At 40.0% G+C, this 18,257-nt stretch overlaps 1 protein-coding gene across 5 annotated transcripts in view; it reads left to right on the top strand.

The window, feature by feature from the left end:
* Positions 1–18,257, top strand: part of LOC139444776 (E3 ubiquitin-protein ligase PDZRN3-like) — a 295,562-nt gene that overhangs the window by 220,840 nt on the left and 56,465 nt on the right. For all 5 annotated transcript variants that reach the window (XM_071225726.1, XM_071225725.1, XM_071225727.1 and 2 more), the window contains one exon: positions 7,409–7,547. In XM_071225726.1, the coding sequence (XP_071081827.1) occupies positions 7,409–7,547 (139 nt within the window). The remainder of the gene's footprint in view (positions 1–7,408; positions 7,548–18,257) is intronic.

The raw sequence follows: 18,257 nt of genomic DNA, 5'->3' as shown, positions 1-18,257 counted from the left end.
AATTATTTCGCGATGACATTTAATTTTTCATCCTGACAAAGAGCTTCTCAAGAATATTGTCTTTATCAACCCATGCTTGTCATAAGAGGCGACTAACGGGATCAGGTGGTCAGGCTCGCTGACTTGGTTGATGCATGTCATCATGTCTCAATTGCATTGGTCGATGATCATGATGCAAGTCACTGGATTGTCTGGTCCAGACTCAATTATATACAGACCGCCGTCATAAAGGTGGAATATTGCTGAGTGCGGTGTTAAATAACAAACCAAACCAACATTATTTCGATTGAATGACAATCCATTTCAAGAAAATCTAATTTGAACAATTCAATGCCTACCATCTTTTTCTAAATCTTTTTAGTGTAATATATTAGAATATAAACAGGTAATAGGGTGACGTTCTGGTACTAAAATGGTTCCTCCCTTGAATAGACACAAACACTGTTTTGTTGAACAATCCCCTTCACAAAAAATGATGATAAGTGATCGTTAATGATACAGGTGTGTCCCGCTGGCCGTATCATGATGATGTGAAGACATGTGATAACAATGTTGCATCTTTCACCTGTTATGTTGTGAAACCAAGATGGCTTTTGTGGAATGTTCTTTGTGATAATCCAGCAGGTAACTTACCCATTGTTCTTTTGTCGCTGTCAACCATGCTGGGCCCTTTCCTTTCAAACATGCTTGATTGGCAACAAAAACATTTCAAATGCTGTGTTCAACTTTCTTCCCACAAGGGCCAGCCTTATCACATTGATCATTTTGACAGATTTCATAATAGAAAACAGAGATAATATGAAAAGGATAGGCTTCAGGTATGCTTCTGTTGGTAACAGAGAGAAGACCAGGGTGAGTAGTCAACCTTGCAGCACACAACTCTTGTTTGATACAGTTGCTGTTTTAGCTCTTATAACCACCATTTCGATCCTTTTTAAGTCCGCAACAAGGGACTTGTGGCCGACACAATGAAGGCTGTCAGGTCTGTAATCGTTCATTCACAGGTTGTACTTCTGCTTCATCAAAATCCCATTTGAGTCAGGTGTACAAAGATATGTGCTTGAAAAGTTTTGAATGAGTCAGGAAGCCTGGAACTGTTATGCTCTTTTCCCATCTGTTGTTTGCATCCTGGGCATAACTTATTCATGCATTTCATATCCAATCATTATAACTTGGATTTCGTGGTCATTGTCCGGTACTTTTGCAGATCTGATAATAGTTTGAGGTAGATCTGTTTCATTCCATTTGCGATAGAGTTAGTTGATGCTTGCTTGATTCTGCGATGTATGGCTATTTACACTAGTGAGTATACTTGACATAATCAATATCATATTATGTTGACATTTGTTCCGTAACCTAAGAAAAGCTCTTTCTTGATATGAATATGTCCGGTAAGAGAATGATCTACAATCATTGTTAATTTACAGCATTTTATGTTTGAAAGGTCTTGTAAAGACTATTCGTTATTAATAACATATATTTGGATATGTTACAATAAGATACAAAATCTATATGTCGAGCTTGGTTTTGTAAAGTTTTATCAAGATGTTAAAGTACATCAATAATGATAGAGGTTGATCAACAGCTTCCTCTCTGGATGGATGCTAGATTTGATTCATTGAAATCTGCTTTTTTTAATAGTTTTGCAATTGATGCAACTAGCTGTTTTCGTAGTGTGTACTCTTGATAAAGTTCAATCTTTGTTGATGCACTCTTTAGCACATATCAGCAACAAAGCTGCTGCCCTTGGGTAACACTGGGGGCTATCACATAGAAAATAGAGTGTTTTGAACATGGTCTATTTCTGAAATAAAATGGCCATGTTTACTCTGTTGAATGATAGTGTTCCGTCTCATCAGACAATGCTGCTCTGCATCCCTGGGCATAAAATGCATTCAGCGTGGAACGACCGCAGGATGGTTGATAGTACGTGGCAATGAGCGATCCCCTGTAATCCCCTGTAGCTGTTGAGAACTGTTAGAGACTAGAGGATGCACTCTGTGCCATTTCGCATGATCATATCCCGTAAAAGGACATCTTGAAATAGCTGTTCATCACTGTCTCTGCGTTAGGACTAGCTTTCATGACTAAAAGTCATTTTCAGGCAGCCTGAGACTGTTTTGGGATTACGTTGAGACGGACTTCATGTACGATGTCAGCAGAGAGAGAAATATGGCCACCAGAGCCTCCCAACAAAAGGCATTCACTTAGGGTTAGGATTGCTCCTTTGATGATCCTTAAAAAAAACTGTCAGAAAGGGTCAATCGGGGCCGGACTAGCTGGATACAGATTATTTAGTAATCAGTCCTTCGACAGCGCATCAAACTTGATACTTCTGCCCTATGACCTTGAGTTACATCTCTGGAAAGATTGCCTTGGAATTTTAGCGAAGATATTTGAACAATTGTACAGGCAGGTCAAAGAGCTAGTCCGACTCATAAATTATTTTGAAATATTTATTTTTAAGGGATACAGCTTCATAGGCCTGATGGTCTCAATTAATTGTCTTCACACCTTTCTCACCTAAAGACTTAGTAGGTTAAAACCTGTTAACCAGCCAAATGAAGTGTCTTTTTATTTGAATTGATGAATCTATTCTGGTTCTGGAAGCTAATAATCATGAGTTTTTGTCATGTGAATTGCTGAATTAGCAACATAACACAATGAAAAGCGTTATAATCGCCAAATCTCCAAATGACTAAAATGTACCATTTGCGCAAGTCTTCACAATTGAGACTGCTATCAATGACATCTCATAACGAGGAGATCGCAGCGTGAGTAATTTCCCCAACTTCTAAGTTTTTGCCTGAAGCTGGTTATGCTAGCATGATACCAGGGGAGCTGTAATTGGAGTGCAGTTAATACACAGGGCTGGGATTCCACCTACTGCCTTCTCACACACAAACCTTCACACATGACAAGATGGAGTATGGCAGAGCTAGACTACACTGCTTTTGTTTATTTTTTCCGTATTTTTTTCCATGTTTGTTATTAATTGTGTAGACTTTGGTTAGAGAATTTGAGAACATTATGTTCAACATGAGATAAGCAATTTGTCTGGCTTAGAAATTATTAAAACTTGTTGAATGTTATGTGATTGTTGATGCTGCTGAAAACGTATATCCTTTTAAGATACCTACAATGAAATAAGATATAATGAGTTTTTTAATTTTTTATTAATCTAGTATCTAAATGCTTTTAGTTTAAAGATTTATGTGTAAAGGCCCTTATGAATGACATAAAAACAAATAATGTATATCCGGATTTGAAAGTCAAGTATTTATTGATAAGCATTACTGTTTTTTATATTGTCTTCATTTTAATGCCAAACTTTTAAGGATATATAAATTCTTCATATTGTGTTTTCATCTATTTCAATACTAAAAAGAAAACCTACAGCATAAAAGGTATCATCTTGATGAGATGTCATGCATTCAGTGAATGTCATGCCGTAGGTCCCTTTCAGAATTGAGAGTAGATCCTCGTTTCAGCAAGGGGATGGCTTGGAGCATTCAGTCCTGCATCCTTGGCATGCTGCATATGCACAAAGCCAACTCTGAGATAGTCAGTGATGTATACCACTTAAGTACAGCTGCTTAGCGCCAAACAGATGAGGAATTGGTCGGTCATGGAACCGAGATAATGTTTATGGGTATTCTGTAGAAATTTTTGGAATGAGTGATCTGAGAGTAAATTATTTTGATTATTGGAGTATTTGGATTGAGGAGAAGTGGAGGAGGTTTTGTTAAAAACTGGCTTCTCACTCTTTAAAGGGGCTGTCACTTTTTTGTAAACTGTATTATGTAATATGACGGATTTGATTTATGGAGGTGACTGCCAATCGGTAAGCTATATTGAGATTTAAATTGGTGGGACGACCGAACTTTCTTCATTGTGAATGGTGTGGTGTGAGGGTGTTTGTAGTAATATTGTGTTGTGTCATCGTTTTGTTCTTTACTGTTAGAAGTTAAATAGCAAAACGACAAAGAATGATTGATAATAGCAGACTGTATTTCGGAACAGGGATAGAGAGAGTTTATGATCTCTGTTCGAAATCCGACCAGACAGTTATGAGAGTGAGAAATTTTGGAGGTACCTCGAGGAAATCGGAGAATGCTATAAACAAAAGGTGGCAATCTTTTTGTCAGGGTAAGGAGCTCATCCAGGTGCAGACTAGTATTACTTATGACTTGAGGAGCACAAACTCCTCGCAACACATGGAGTTGCATTCCCATTTCCTGAGTGGAAGGACTTGGGTGATGGGTGCTTGGCTTTGTTCGTGCCATTTTGTTTTTGCCAGCGCAGCCTTGATGACCTGATCAGCATCAGACCCGGCTGCTCACATGCCGTCAGCCCTAAACACAATGTGCGGAGTTCATGTCAGGGCAGTGCATGTTCAAAATTTACGTTACATAAAACACAGAGAGAGGACACATGGGCTTTGGAATATGTTTTGGGAAAGTATGATCCGCTTCCATAGTTTGTTTAGCAAATTTTTTGTTCAAACTTTGAAGTTTTTCTTTGATGTAAGCTTATCCAAATATGTTACATGTACAAGTCGGTGTTACAATGTTAAACAGCTGCGATATATTTGACTTTGTGCCGATTGCATAATACTGTGACTCATGAATTTCTTTCTACAAAATATGCTTATTTTTTTTGACAAATAGTTACAACACTACCGTAGACCAGTGCCCCACCCACATAGTAGTCCATTTTGGTAAATATTTATGGCACCTTATATCTTGTTTTAGTGGTATTGGGTAAATATTTTGGTATATTCTCCACATGATTTATCTCCCCTTGCCATCGGCTTGAAGTATTTACAGGAAGCACCTGTCACATGACCCTGGTCTGAGATTCTCGACGGATATGATGCAGAATGTATTGTTTTGTAATGTGTGGAAGTGAAATCTACAGAGATGCAGTAGGTGGAGAGTTGTTTGAAAGACAGTCTTACAACAGTCAGCCAAGAAGCAATAATTCTGGATTCGATTAGAGATCGCAGACTCAAGAGAGCTAGGCGCCCAAGAGAAGGTGCAACCGACTTGTTCCAAATGTCACACCTTTATCCGAATGCCACACTAACACCAATGGTCCATGTGTACCGTAAAAGTTCTAAAAAGCAGACCTTTGGCATTTCCGACCCCCCCCCCCCCCCGAGTCTTTTTATATCCATTATCAAATGTTTAACATGAAGATTATGTACAAATAAGATATTGAATTTTGTGCAGAAATGTAATATTTAACAAATATTTGAATGCCTTATGGGTTGTTTTTATCAAATTTGAGGATGATATTAAGATTATTTTTTCATAAAGGGTTGATGGTTTGGAGATGTGTTGATATATACTACTCTACTTTTGATAAGGATATCCCTGTCAAAGTTGAGTAGTATATTGTGAAGGAAGAACTGATAGATATGTGAACTCCTTAATGTGTGTGAAGGTGGTGTCAGGTTTTACTGTAGACTTTTCTTGACTTTGTGGGAATACAATTACAGTATATTTGGTTAAGCCTGAGTCAGCATCTTATAGCCTATTGTGGTGTGAATGTCGGGCATTGTTTGTTGGTATTGACAACTTGTGTTATGACTGACAGATGACAGATTGAACATTATGGGATGGCATGAACTCCGGAGTATGATGAAAATGGGTGGAAAAAACAGGAATGTTTTTGTAGACAGTGTGCTAAAAGAAACTGTGTTATTTGTCTGGGGAGGTGTCTGGTTGGTAGGGAGGTGTTACGTAAAGAAATCAACGGAAATAATTGGATAAGAGCAAATACTTGCTATTAGAGGTGGGAATACTTTTGAGGAGAATAGCTTTTAATGAGCATTATTTAAACCTGAATTGTGTTAGACATGTTAAAACATGTCTGATAGTTGCATTTAACTGTCACATGATACATGTACTATTGATGTTCCTGTTTTAAAAATAGCAATTATATAAATATTTGAACTTTGATTTAAGATGGCGTTTCAGTGTGATTCAAGATCTGACATGTTAAAGTAATTCCGTACATTTATAAGGAAACCAGTTTGGGAATACACAAGAATATTTATTTGCCAAAAACTGGGTATTTAACGATTCCCCAAGGAGAAGAATCTATCCTTGCTGAAAAGACGCCTGCAATAAGTGTGCTGCTTCTTCCATGAAGATTACTCATAGACGGTTTAGCTCCTCTCCCTCTTGGATAAATCACATGGCACCATATTAACAAGTTGTTCCTCCAGTGGACATAAGTTGCTTCCAATCTCAAGTGATCGATTCAAATGGAAAATTATGGAAATGTTTGTGTCATGCCCAATTAGATTCCCCTGCTTGATGACCAAGTAGGGCTCGGGAGCACCATTTGTCACAAGCTATGCCACTTCCTGTCTTGGTCGACATGGAAATCGTGAACATAAATATGATTTTGTTGCCGAAATGTGTATATAAATTCCCTTTACCATGCCATGGTAGTAAGTCCTAGCCAACTTTTAATCCTGTTCTGTTCCAATGTTAAACCATTAAAATATTGGTTGGGTTAATTTGACAATTTCTACGTGTTTGTGAGAGGGTATGTTTTGTCAGTGGTTGAACTGACTGTTTTATACTCGGCTGGGGAATAAACTTGCAATCTGTGACTGCAGGGTCGTTATTAGAGACCAGGAGCCTATCAAGCTCACGGACAACTGTATTAGGGAGCTATGATGTCACTTCTCTGACAAGGGCTTTTAGGCCTGTTGCTCGCCAGCTTGGAAAAAAACAATGTTGTTCACCCAGGCGTGAAAGAGAATGTGAGTTAAGGTTTTATTGGAATGGAATAGAGGCATCATTTTAATGAAACGCTGTGATGGTACAATCTTAGCAATATGAATTTCTCCAAGTGCTCCCTCCAGAGAACGAATGACCTTGGGGGCACACGCTTGTGCAATATAATTTCACCATGCATAGATCAAGTATAACAGGACTTGATATCTGTGGAGAAGTGACAGCGATACTAGCTAAATCTGTGACTGTGGCCATCGTTAATTGGATGTTCCTAAAGCAGGCCTCATCAGGGTGGGTAGCGAGCCATCCACATTGATAAACTGAGTGGCCAGAAATGGTGAAATATTGGAGTGCTATTCCAAAGCTTGATCCCTGACTTGCACGCCTCTGCTCCCCAATTTCACATCAATATTCTCATATCGGCTCGTTGCATAGTTTGACAGCTCGCAATGGTATCTCCGCCTTCATCTGATTGCGTTCTTTGTGTTGAGGAGCTGGGTGCTGCTTGGTGAATAATATTCCACTATTTCACCCGCCTTTTTAATCAGGGTGACAAAAAATTACATGTTAGCATTGATAGTCGGTATAATTAGGGAAGGGGTGGCGAGTGATGGCACTGGTGCTAGTAACAAATATGTCTTCTTGTGTTGCAGTTTATATCAACCGTCGTCACGGAGACCTGTTGCCTTCTCGCCTAGTGCTGACATGGGATTAACAGACATCGAGATGTCACACAATTTGGACTTTGACGATCCCTACTTTGATGACCGGCCGTACGAAATGGAATACGAGGTTTGTACACACTTTCCCCATCTCCCATCATCTCTTTGATTAAAATTTCATGATTCACGGACGAGGACGTGATTCATGGAAGGGACGGGTTTGATGAAGCTTTGGCTGGATTTGTCCTCGGCATGATGGAAGTGGAACTCTTCTCTCCTTCTCTCATAGCCATAACAACTGCTGAAAGAGCCCGGGTTCAATCAGAGATTCCACAAGCCTTTCTTGATCCCCCTTAGAAATCCAATACATTATTAATAGAGAATGCCAATGATTAGGAAAGCTTTCATTTGCATCCCAGCCCATCCGAAGCCCCGATGACGAGGATCAGACTTAGGATACAAGATGTTTGATCAACTGGTGGAAAAAATGGCCGATAGGATCATATTATCCCAGCGCTGGTGGAATGTTTGATAACTGCACGTCTTGGCTAACACGAGAGGGGTTGATACAATAGTTAGACAGCTCATCAGGAACAGATTATTCTTCAGCTGGTACATGATCTTAGAGTAAAAGAATAGTTTTGTATATCGATCATTTAATCGTCGGATCAAAGATCCAATATTGAATGTCGTTTGGTTTGATTTTTCTTGACAATTTGGTTCACATATTTGACAACTGATACAAGTAGATCCATCTTTCTACCTAAAGAGATACAGATTAGGATTTGGGGAAATGTAGTTTTTGATCTGAAATTTCCAACTTGCCACACAAAACAAATTGCCTTTGTGGTAAATGTCGAAACGAGTTAACGAAATGTTTGTGTGTTTTACATTCACTGAATGTATAACAAATGATTTCTGTTGCTTCTTAACCAGCTTCAACCATTTGCTTTGTATTGTGTTACATTTCTTTATTGCTACAGACAAGTTGATAGAGCAATTACAGGAACCATTTGGCGGAGATTTATTGCCAGTCAGGAACCATTGTTGACAAAATACAATAAGCTGGTGGACGTTATTGAACACAGGAATGTTGTGGTCTGCTCCAAGAACAGATTCAGGACATCACACTAATTGTAATTACTGTAGCGCCGTGCCACAACCAACCTCGATTCTACTAGGTGACAAATGGTAATGACGCCTCTCCAAATAAGCACCTCACTAAACAAACATTTTTATAGGAATTACAGGAGTCAGTGCGTAATAATGTGGATACTCGGGGCTAATGGACGTTCAGTGGTCCATCTGGCGTGATGGTCAGCACGATCAATAGGTAGAGAGAGTGGACACTGCTCCACTAGGAGACAGTTATGAGCTGACCACACAATGATGTAAGAGACAGCTGACCCCGGGCAGATAATTGTCACCTCTCCCGAAGTATTAGTATTAATAATAATGAGCATATTTATAATAAATAAATGCACACCCTAAAGCTTGATCAGAGTGCTACTCGTCAATGGATTAGTGTTCACTGTCATTCTCAGCTCCTTGGGCAGTATACAACCCAAGCTGCCTCTGAGGCACTAGGTTAACAGTCACATTACCATCTCATCCTACTGGGTACCCATTCACTGCTAGTCGAACAGGGATATTTTGAACAGTCGCTTGCCTTAGGAGGCCAAAAAAGGAACTGTGTCCTACTTTTGTAGGGATAAGGATTATTTCAGTGTTATGTGATCAAAGTCAAGGGGTGGTAGTTGAGAAAAGGTTCCATTATCAAACTGTGACCTTGTTTACAATAACTTATGGTCATGACAAATTGAAAGTAAATAGTGAAATGGGGTAATTATGGGTATGTCTTACTTTAGGAATTGTCATTAATTGTACATCATGGTCTTCAAGAACCTATTAATCAGTGCACGACTCATCCGACAGTGATAAAGATTGGTAGTGGGCTTCCTGCTTACCGTTACATCACAATATGGCATGGGGTCTGTGAGTGCATAGGTCTGGTGCTGCCCCCTAGGGAGTCCAGAACCAAGGAATTACACAACAATATACACCAGTCAGGTCTGCCTTGCCACCCCTTGCTGCGTGAACCCACTATCTCACCCGGTACAAATGTGTGATGAGAGCTTCTTGGAGAAGAAAGCTTGGTTTGATATTGTTAAAGGGACTCCCTGACTGATTAAGGATGGTGTATGTTGTTGCAGCAGCACCTGGTGCTGCCGGAAGTGTTTGTGGGGGACTTGATCAGTAGTGATGAATGTCCTACCTTACCAAGACACTAATCCCTTGGGTTTATTACCTTTGGCTCACTGACCCCCCCCCCCCCCCCCCCCCCCCCCCCTCCCTCCCCCTTCACCATAATCATTCCCTCTCCTTGTTCATGTACCTTCCTCCCACCCAAGAACTTGGATCAAATACACTTCATCACCTCGCGTGTGAAATCCGTTTTGTATCATGTGATCATCACACTTTTCACCTTCCCAACACTCCCATCTTCAGAAGCTTTCATTTCCCTTTAACCCACTCGTTGTGTGTTTGGCCATCCCGCCCCACCCCATTCTTATCACACCCCATATCCCATTTATTCTAACAGGATCAGATGGTCAGGTTTGCTGTATCTCAATTGCGTAGATCGATGCTCATGATGTCAATCACTGGATTGAGTGGTCCAGACTCAATTATTTACTCCGCCGTCATATAGCTGGAATATTGCTGAGTGCAGCGTTAAACAACAAAACAAAACAAAGCTTCCTTTCCTTGAAACCCCATACCCCACATAATCCTTGATCCAACCCAGTTCTACCTTTCCCTACCCTTGTCAACTCTCCAAGCAACCCTAACCCCCACCCCCTTATGCAGCCCCCATCCCCCCTATTCTCCCCTTCCCTTTCTCTCTCCTCCTCTCTCTCTTCTCCCCACCACCCCCCACCCCTCCCTGTTCATTAGGTAGCTGGCACAAGCCTAGGCCTGGTAATATATGTCTTACATAACCCATCTACAGATGTTTACATTGTCCGAGGTGAAAGGTCCGAGCTTCAGAGGGGGTGGGACATTTGGCATGTAAACTGAGAAATATCTTGCAGTTCTGGCTGTTTGAAGTTTAATTGTGGTGATTATCCTAAATATACCCACACAATCAATCTTCTGTTGGTGATTCTTTGAAATACAAGAAATGGAACACCTGGCTGTAGCTAATTCTGACACTCTTCTGTTACCAAGGTCATACGAGTGGTAGTGGGGTAACGATCGGCGATACATATTGTATCACAATATGAGGCCCATGATACAATACATCGATTTACGACCCATGTATCATGATACATACGATATGTTTCATTAGAATTTTTATTGGTGAAAAAACACGAATAATAACAGAAACTGTTCAACCACCAGCTTACGCCGATTCTCTAGTATTTCATGGTTGGAAATAAATAGCATAACATTCACAGCGCCCTCTACCAATATGTTTCTGCCCTACAATATCCCATCTTTGATCAGACCCGTGAAGATCCGGGGTAGAATATGTCTTCAGCAACCCATGCTTGCGGTAAAAGGTGACTACGCTTGTCGTAAAAGGCAACTAACGGGATCGGGTGGTCAGGCTCGCTGACTTAGTTAATGCAAGTCATCGGCCCCAACTGCTTAGATCAATGCTCATGTTATCAATCACTGGATTGTCTGGTCCAGACTCAATTATTTACAGACCGCCGTCATATAGCTTGAATATTGCTGAGTGCGGCGTTAAACAACAAACCAAACCAAACCCAAAAAACATCTTTGATCTCTGATATTACTTAACAAATGATTCAGGGTTGTGATTCACCTGCAAAAACAAAGAATATCAACTCGGGATACGAATCATATCACACACATAGTATTGGGATATGTATCGTATCATTACACGTCTAGTGTCATGATGCTCTACACAATATACATGTTAACACATGGGGGTAGCCTAGTGGTTAAAGTGTTTGCTCGTCATGCTGAAGGCCTGGGTTCGATTCTTCCCATGGACATAATGTGTGAAGCCCATTTCTGGTGTCCCCCCCCCCATGATATTGCTGGAATAATGCTAACAGCGGCGTAAAACCATACCCACTCTCTATATCGATTGGTTTCATCAATTAATCCCGTCCATTTATCATCAGTGTCAAAACACCCGGTCTGACAGCAACCCCAGGTCCCAGCATTAAGTATATCCGTTGCTAGGATTCTTTGTCTCATTCCAATCCCCGTTATAACCACAAAAAATACCAATCTAATAAAAGCCAGTAAGCTACATCCATCTAATTGGCGATTGCTTAACTGGAAACAATTTTTGAATCAATACAGAGAATTAGTGGGAAGTATTTTATCAGTGTTGCTATGAGCAGGGCAACATTTTGCTTGACATGACGGAATTATGCTACTGGCTGTTTCCCCAACTGTTGTATCATGGGATGAGGGTCTTGCTTCATTCAGCTAATGAGAGAAAAGTAAATAGTCGTGGTCGGTCACAAACACAGATGTATTGTTCTCTAAATAAACTTTGTTCCTTCATCCATTGAAATGCCAGATGTTATCAAAACAATGCCCCCACTGCTTTATCCGACATGTTTTTGTATTAGATAAAGCTATTTGACTTCAGTGCGATATGAAATTTATCAGGCTCTTGGTAATAGGGTATTTGATTGAAGTCGTATCAGTTTGAAACTCTTCAATCATGGCTTGCATTGTTTTATGTAAACCATAAGAAATAAATTATCTCTGTTATGACATGAATCATGTTTCTTATATGATGCGTGAATGAAATTCTGTGATGGGTTGAAGCAATATTAGTTGTAAAGAAAGTGGTATTTGATCAAATGTCACCTGATACTACCCACAATTCCACTTCCACCCCACCCGCCTTCTTTCCTCTTCAGAATAACATGGCCTCCGCTTCCACATGGGAGAAATGCTTTTTCACATATTGTTAGCTTTTCGGACATTCAGTGAGGTAGTTTTTTCATGTGCAAACCACATGCCGTGCAAGTCCATCATATTTGAGGTCTATTTGTATGTTGATAGCTGCTATGGTTTGGAATACTGCTGGTTAATTCTGTACAGTCATGTGTTGGCGGTCTATGTTTCGATAGCGGCAGCTTGCTCTGAAGAATGAACATGGAACCTTGAAAAAAATGTTTCTCCCAGATCCTGGATGCTCTCTGCCTCGCGAGCACATGGAGCTAGTTCAGGATCTGTAATTTTTCACCAATTATTGGCAGAAGGATTAGGTAAAAGATATTCTAGAGCTTTAGGAAGAGCAGTTTTGTGGATTATTATGTGTGGTTTGCTGTTTGTTCTAATCGAGGCCATTAAACAAGATGATCCTTCGTCTAACGGAACGCTGATGCTTGGAACGTGATTCTTGTTTTAGCCTCAATTTGACGTTTCGGTTTCCAATCCATCGGAGAGAGATGTTTTGCCGATACTTTTAGCCACTCTTCAGATTTGAAGACAGGAAGGGAAGCCCCTCAGTTTACAATGCTGTATTGATTCATCAACAACCTGCAGACTGCTCGCTGTGCTTTCAACGTCTTTAAACTTTTGAGGCTTCGTAAAAGAAAAACGTCCTCTGAGAATCAAATAACGTCAAAACGAGAAAGTTTGAATCAATTGTTCCACTTCTTTTGTGTCATTTAGTCTTTCAAAACCTGAAATAGACCAAATCAAAGGGCAAAGAGAAAATAATTCAATGTTTTGGGTTGCATTTTGCTTGAAAATATTTTTATATCTAATTCAACAGAAAATCATATAGATTTGCACACCCGAGTGGAAATAACAGCAAGAGAATGCACTTCTGATCCGGCAAATGTGGAATCCCAAGGACATTGCGGAAGCAATTATAAAATTTGGTCTTGTTTCTTCACGTCTCGTTTTCCTAGAACAAAGTGAAAGTAGCCATTTGTTCATCTCTGTTTCAACTCTTGACCTTCATTCATGGAAATGTGTAAATCAGCCCCCCAACTACTGGCGTCAATTACGCCATTTATTCACACCTGTGACAGAGAACAATAGCTGAAGCTGCCCACTAGTAAATTATTTAAAGTGTAACTATATGTCACAAGTCTGCATTCAAGTAAAGGTTCCATCCTTCCTTTGTAATCCTTTGTAATTCTTGTTGACACGGTAACGGCTTAGATGAAACTCGATTAATGACGCCAACACAGATTAGTCTGGTCAAACATGAATATATATATATGTGGTTAACACATTAAACCTATTTGATCCTTGAAAAACTAATAACATGAAATACATTTTACATTACGATCGAGTTGGTTATGGGTGAGTGTGATTATGTGACCAAAGTAATTAGTATGATATATGGTAGAGTTTCAAAATAAGTTTTTTTGAGTAATTTGAAAAAAATCAAAATTCAGTCTTGTCAAAACTCATATCTGTTCTGGCATTTGAGTTGTGGGGAATATTCTTCCAATTTTCTTCTGAATTTGTGAACTGGGAGTGTGCAGTATGAGGGCACCTGTTCTCCTGTTCTGGAGGTTGACACTTTGGTAAACTTCCTCGTTGTAATGAGATGGGGAACAAGCTCTGGCGGTGGGGGACTGTAATTAGGAATGCACACATGTTGGCCATTTCCTACAGCATATATAACTGCATTAGTTTATTTGTCAAGTATATTTGTCATGCAATATCACCGATACTTGCTCTACTGAATGCTGTTTGATCGGGGAAACATGAAGCAGAAAGTATGTCGATCATGTTTACATTTTAAATGTTGCTTACATAGGTTTCTTATGTTTGTGCTTTTTAAATGGTAGTTGAGAAAATGGATGATTCTTTCAGATTGCCTTATCAAGAGTATATTTCAACACACTGACTTGATCTTAGACCCATTCCAAGCCATCTTAGCATGTCACTAAGACTTAGGTTACACTTAAGACTTACGATGGTGTAATGCTACAACTATCGTACTTTCAACACAGACTTACGATGGCGTAGATCTATAGTTATTGTAACTTAAACACAGACTTACGATAATGGTAGTGCTACGATGACATAATGCTATAACTATTGTAACTTCAACACAGACTTACGATAGTGGTAGTGCTACTATGGCGTAAAGCTATAACTATTGTAACTTCAACACCGACTTCTGATAGTGGTAGTGCTACGATGGCGTAGTGCTACAACTATTTCAACTTCAACACAAACTTACGATAGTGGTAGTGCTACGATGACGTAATGCTGTAACTATCGTAACTTCAACACAGACTTATGATAGTGTTAAGGCTAAGATGGCTTAATGCTATAACTGTCGTAACTTCAGCACAAACTTATGCTTGTGCTACGATGACTTTGTGCAACAAGGTTCTGGCATTGATCATAAGTTAAATTCTTTTACAAGAGGCCACTGAATCATCCAGCTACTGAGACACCAGCACTCCTTGATAAAACAGTTGCGATGACCTCCTACATGTTGTTTATGAGAGACGTTTAGGTGGGCTTCTTGTGTATTGAATTGAAACAGTAATGGAGCCGTATCTCTTGCAAATTGATGCATAGAAGCATTAAACATGTCTGCTCTTGAAGAAACATGAACAAATCTCGGAGTTACAAATCAACTTTCAGTCCAGGGATGCTGTCATTTTCCGACAATCAATGTCAGTTTGCTCCTAGTTTCCCTCCAAACCGCCATTTTCATTTCATTATTTCATTACAAGAGCCAATAAAAGCAGCCTGTTTGATTGGCCTGGGGAGCCCTCTCCTCTGATTGGCCTGTTCAGCTGTCTCACAACTTTATCTAACTGCGGCTTGTCACATGACGAGAGAGCATAATTTGATTGGCTGGGCTTGACAGCTATAGCTCATATGACGTAACCTCGTTAGGTAATTGTGTAACACTGCCCTATGATGATAGGGTTACGAATTACCTCCAATATTAATAACATAATATTCAACTAAAATAATAGCACTTCAAAAAGAGAATAATCTGAACAAGATTGAACTAATCGAAACGTGGAATTGTCAGTGTGATGGGTTCCCTTGGAATACATCATTCCGATTCCCGATCAAAAAATATTTTCATATGTTGCTGTAAAAAATCAGGGATCAGCTATCAAGGATGGTGTTTTGAACGAATATTTTATGAACCCAAAACTTTCTTGAGATTTTTTAAGAATTGACAATATTTTATGTGTTTGTGGAGGTATTAACGTTATACAACTGTGCACACTAAGTCCGCGTAAATAAATTGTCATCAATAATAGCTTCACAGACTGCTAATTTAATCATAAACACAAAAAAAATGAACAATACAAGATCATTACATCGTTCAACGCAATAATTCAACACATTAGCGCCACTATTATCCGCCAATTAACAAACGGAAGTCCATTAGTGGGTGTGGCCTAGTGTGTTTTTTGGTTTATGGAAACATGAGTGTTGTTTGTTATCTTGGTTAGCCAATCAAATGCCACGGAAACACTTGCAATTTATTATTTTGTAACACAAGATGCTATTTTTCTGCTGCATATCTTTTTTAATTGACTTAAACGTTTTTGCCAAAAGTATCAGTAAAAAGTTACCTTAAGTAATTTGATGTCAATGTCTAGATATGTCTGTTCCCTAGTATATTTTCTGGGGCATATTTTCACAATTATTGTGTTGATATACAAAAGACATTTTGAGAAGTCGTCAGCACAGGGCTACAGCACTAAGTTGGGTAGCAGGTAAAGTGTAGCTAGGTGTAAGGAACGCGTTCCAACCAGGGTAGAAGCAAGTGCAGCACCAACACATGTTCCAAATTAGTGTCAAATTCTTGAAAATGTCAACCTGCATTGTCAAATGGACATTTTGCCGGAGTTTGGCGTCCACCATCACCTTGGTTATCCAGTAATGGAGGTAATGCCCATTCAGACATACTTGGACGGGGTATGCAGTTGTACACATGTGGAGACAACGCAGTCAAGGTCTTTAAGTTGTCGTGAAGGAAACGCGAAATTCGACCTGTTGAGGAAGCTGAAGAAAATTGTAACAATTTCAGACACCTGTTCATGTTGCATTCGAAGCCACGTTATGATTCTTATTTCCGAAGTATGCATAGACAAATGTTTTTTAAAAGTTCCTTCACGACTTGGTGCTGGCCACATCAGGTTGTCGTTAGGATCGTTGATGCGAACACAATGAGGATGGAGATCCTGATGGTGGGGATCTACAGGTGATGGCAGCTCCATTCTTCCTGGGGTAGGATGGGATTTAGGATTTGAAAGGATTACCTTTCAATTATTAGGGTTATGTCTTTCATCAGCATTCTCAAGGTTAGGTGGGTTAGCTTGATGGCGAGGAAAATCCTACCTGTTTTAAGTTGGCGTTATTTCCTACTCAAAACAAGTTGAAGCACACCGGATGTTTTTATATGACTAAAGTCATGTCTTGGCATGTTATGGGACACCAGAAATGGGTTTCAGACATTGTACCCATGTAGAGATTTGAACCAGGGCCTTCGGTGTGATGACACTTTAACCACAAGGCTACCTTACCACCTATACATAGTTATATGAAAATATCGGGTGTTCTTTAACTTCTTTTGCGTGGTATATATACGGATGAAAAGAAGTAAGGGAAATCCTGTATCTGTCAGTGCTGCATCAGCAACATATCAGCCATATCGTAGAGGACAGCAAGAAAGGTCCCGATCCCGTTAGTCGCCTCTTACGACAAGCACTGTCACCTCTTACATCAAGCATGGGTTGCTGAAGACCTATTCTACCCCCAATTTCTAACAAGTCTTAACACATGTGTACGCTTTCTTGCAATGTTTCTGTGTCTTTTGCTGTTGGGATTTAGGGTCTGAAATTGAAACTTGAAAAGGAGCGGATAGCATTATTTTCAGTAATTTCAAACTGTCTCATGTCAAGTGTTCGGTTGAGGGAGACTCTGGACATCTTAAGAGCATTATGCAAACACCTCCTATCTAGTCCATATCTCTAAGCCTGGAGTGTTCTGGGGTTTACTCCTTCAGTTTGAAGTGTGTTACATAGCTGACACCGGCCTATCTGACACCCAAGGGGTTAACATCTGACATGTAAGTGGTTAACAAGCTTGGCTACTGAAGTCTGGCAGGTCCTAGACTGAGTGGTCAGTTTTTATCACAGATGCCAGTACAGGTGGACATCTTGATACGACATTTGGTTATCTCCGGCTTTGCCAGTTTAATGATATTTAGCTCATTAGACCCCTGCTAGGCTACTTATAGCTCAAGAGGGCCAGCCGTCTTTTATAGTGGACTGGATTTGAGGGCATCTCACTGAATGATATTTTCTAAGAATCTTTTATGAAGATTCAGATGTCAATCTTGGGGTGGTTCAGCGTGTTGATTATTTGAGATGGTTTAATGCCACTTTGAGCCGTGTTTCAGTTGTATCTGATCATGTCAGTTTCATGTGAGAGGAAGGCTTATAAATGATGCAGGTCAAATGTTCCAACTTTCATGGAACCCATGAGTGCTGACAACCAAGGATCTAGATCAGGCTTAGTCTGGGATTACACCCATGACCTGTCAGATCCTGGCATAGCTAAGGGGCAAAACTCTTGCACTGTTGTATCCAACAGAATTGTGATGCATTAGACCACTGGGCCACATTTACCTCTGGTGACTGAAATGTTTGCACCACTGGGCCACATTTACCTCTGGTGACTGAAATGTTTGCACCACTGGGCCACATTTACCTCTGGTGACTGAAATGTTTGCACCACTGGCCCACCTGCACCTTGTGACCTGAATGTTTGCCAACCATGATAACAGGTAGGATGTGCCAGCATGCACCTGTGGACATCGGGGAACAACTTG

Source organism: Haliotis cracherodii, unplaced genomic scaffold (genome assembly GCF_022045235.1).
Source record: "Haliotis cracherodii isolate W230 unplaced genomic scaffold, xgHalCrac1.p SCAF_6, whole genome shotgun sequence".
NCBI lineage: Eukaryota > Metazoa > Mollusca > Gastropoda > Lepetellida > Haliotidae > Haliotis > Haliotis cracherodii.
Note: the sequence above shows the minus strand (reverse complement) of the source record. Positions and strands in the feature narration are given on the sequence as shown.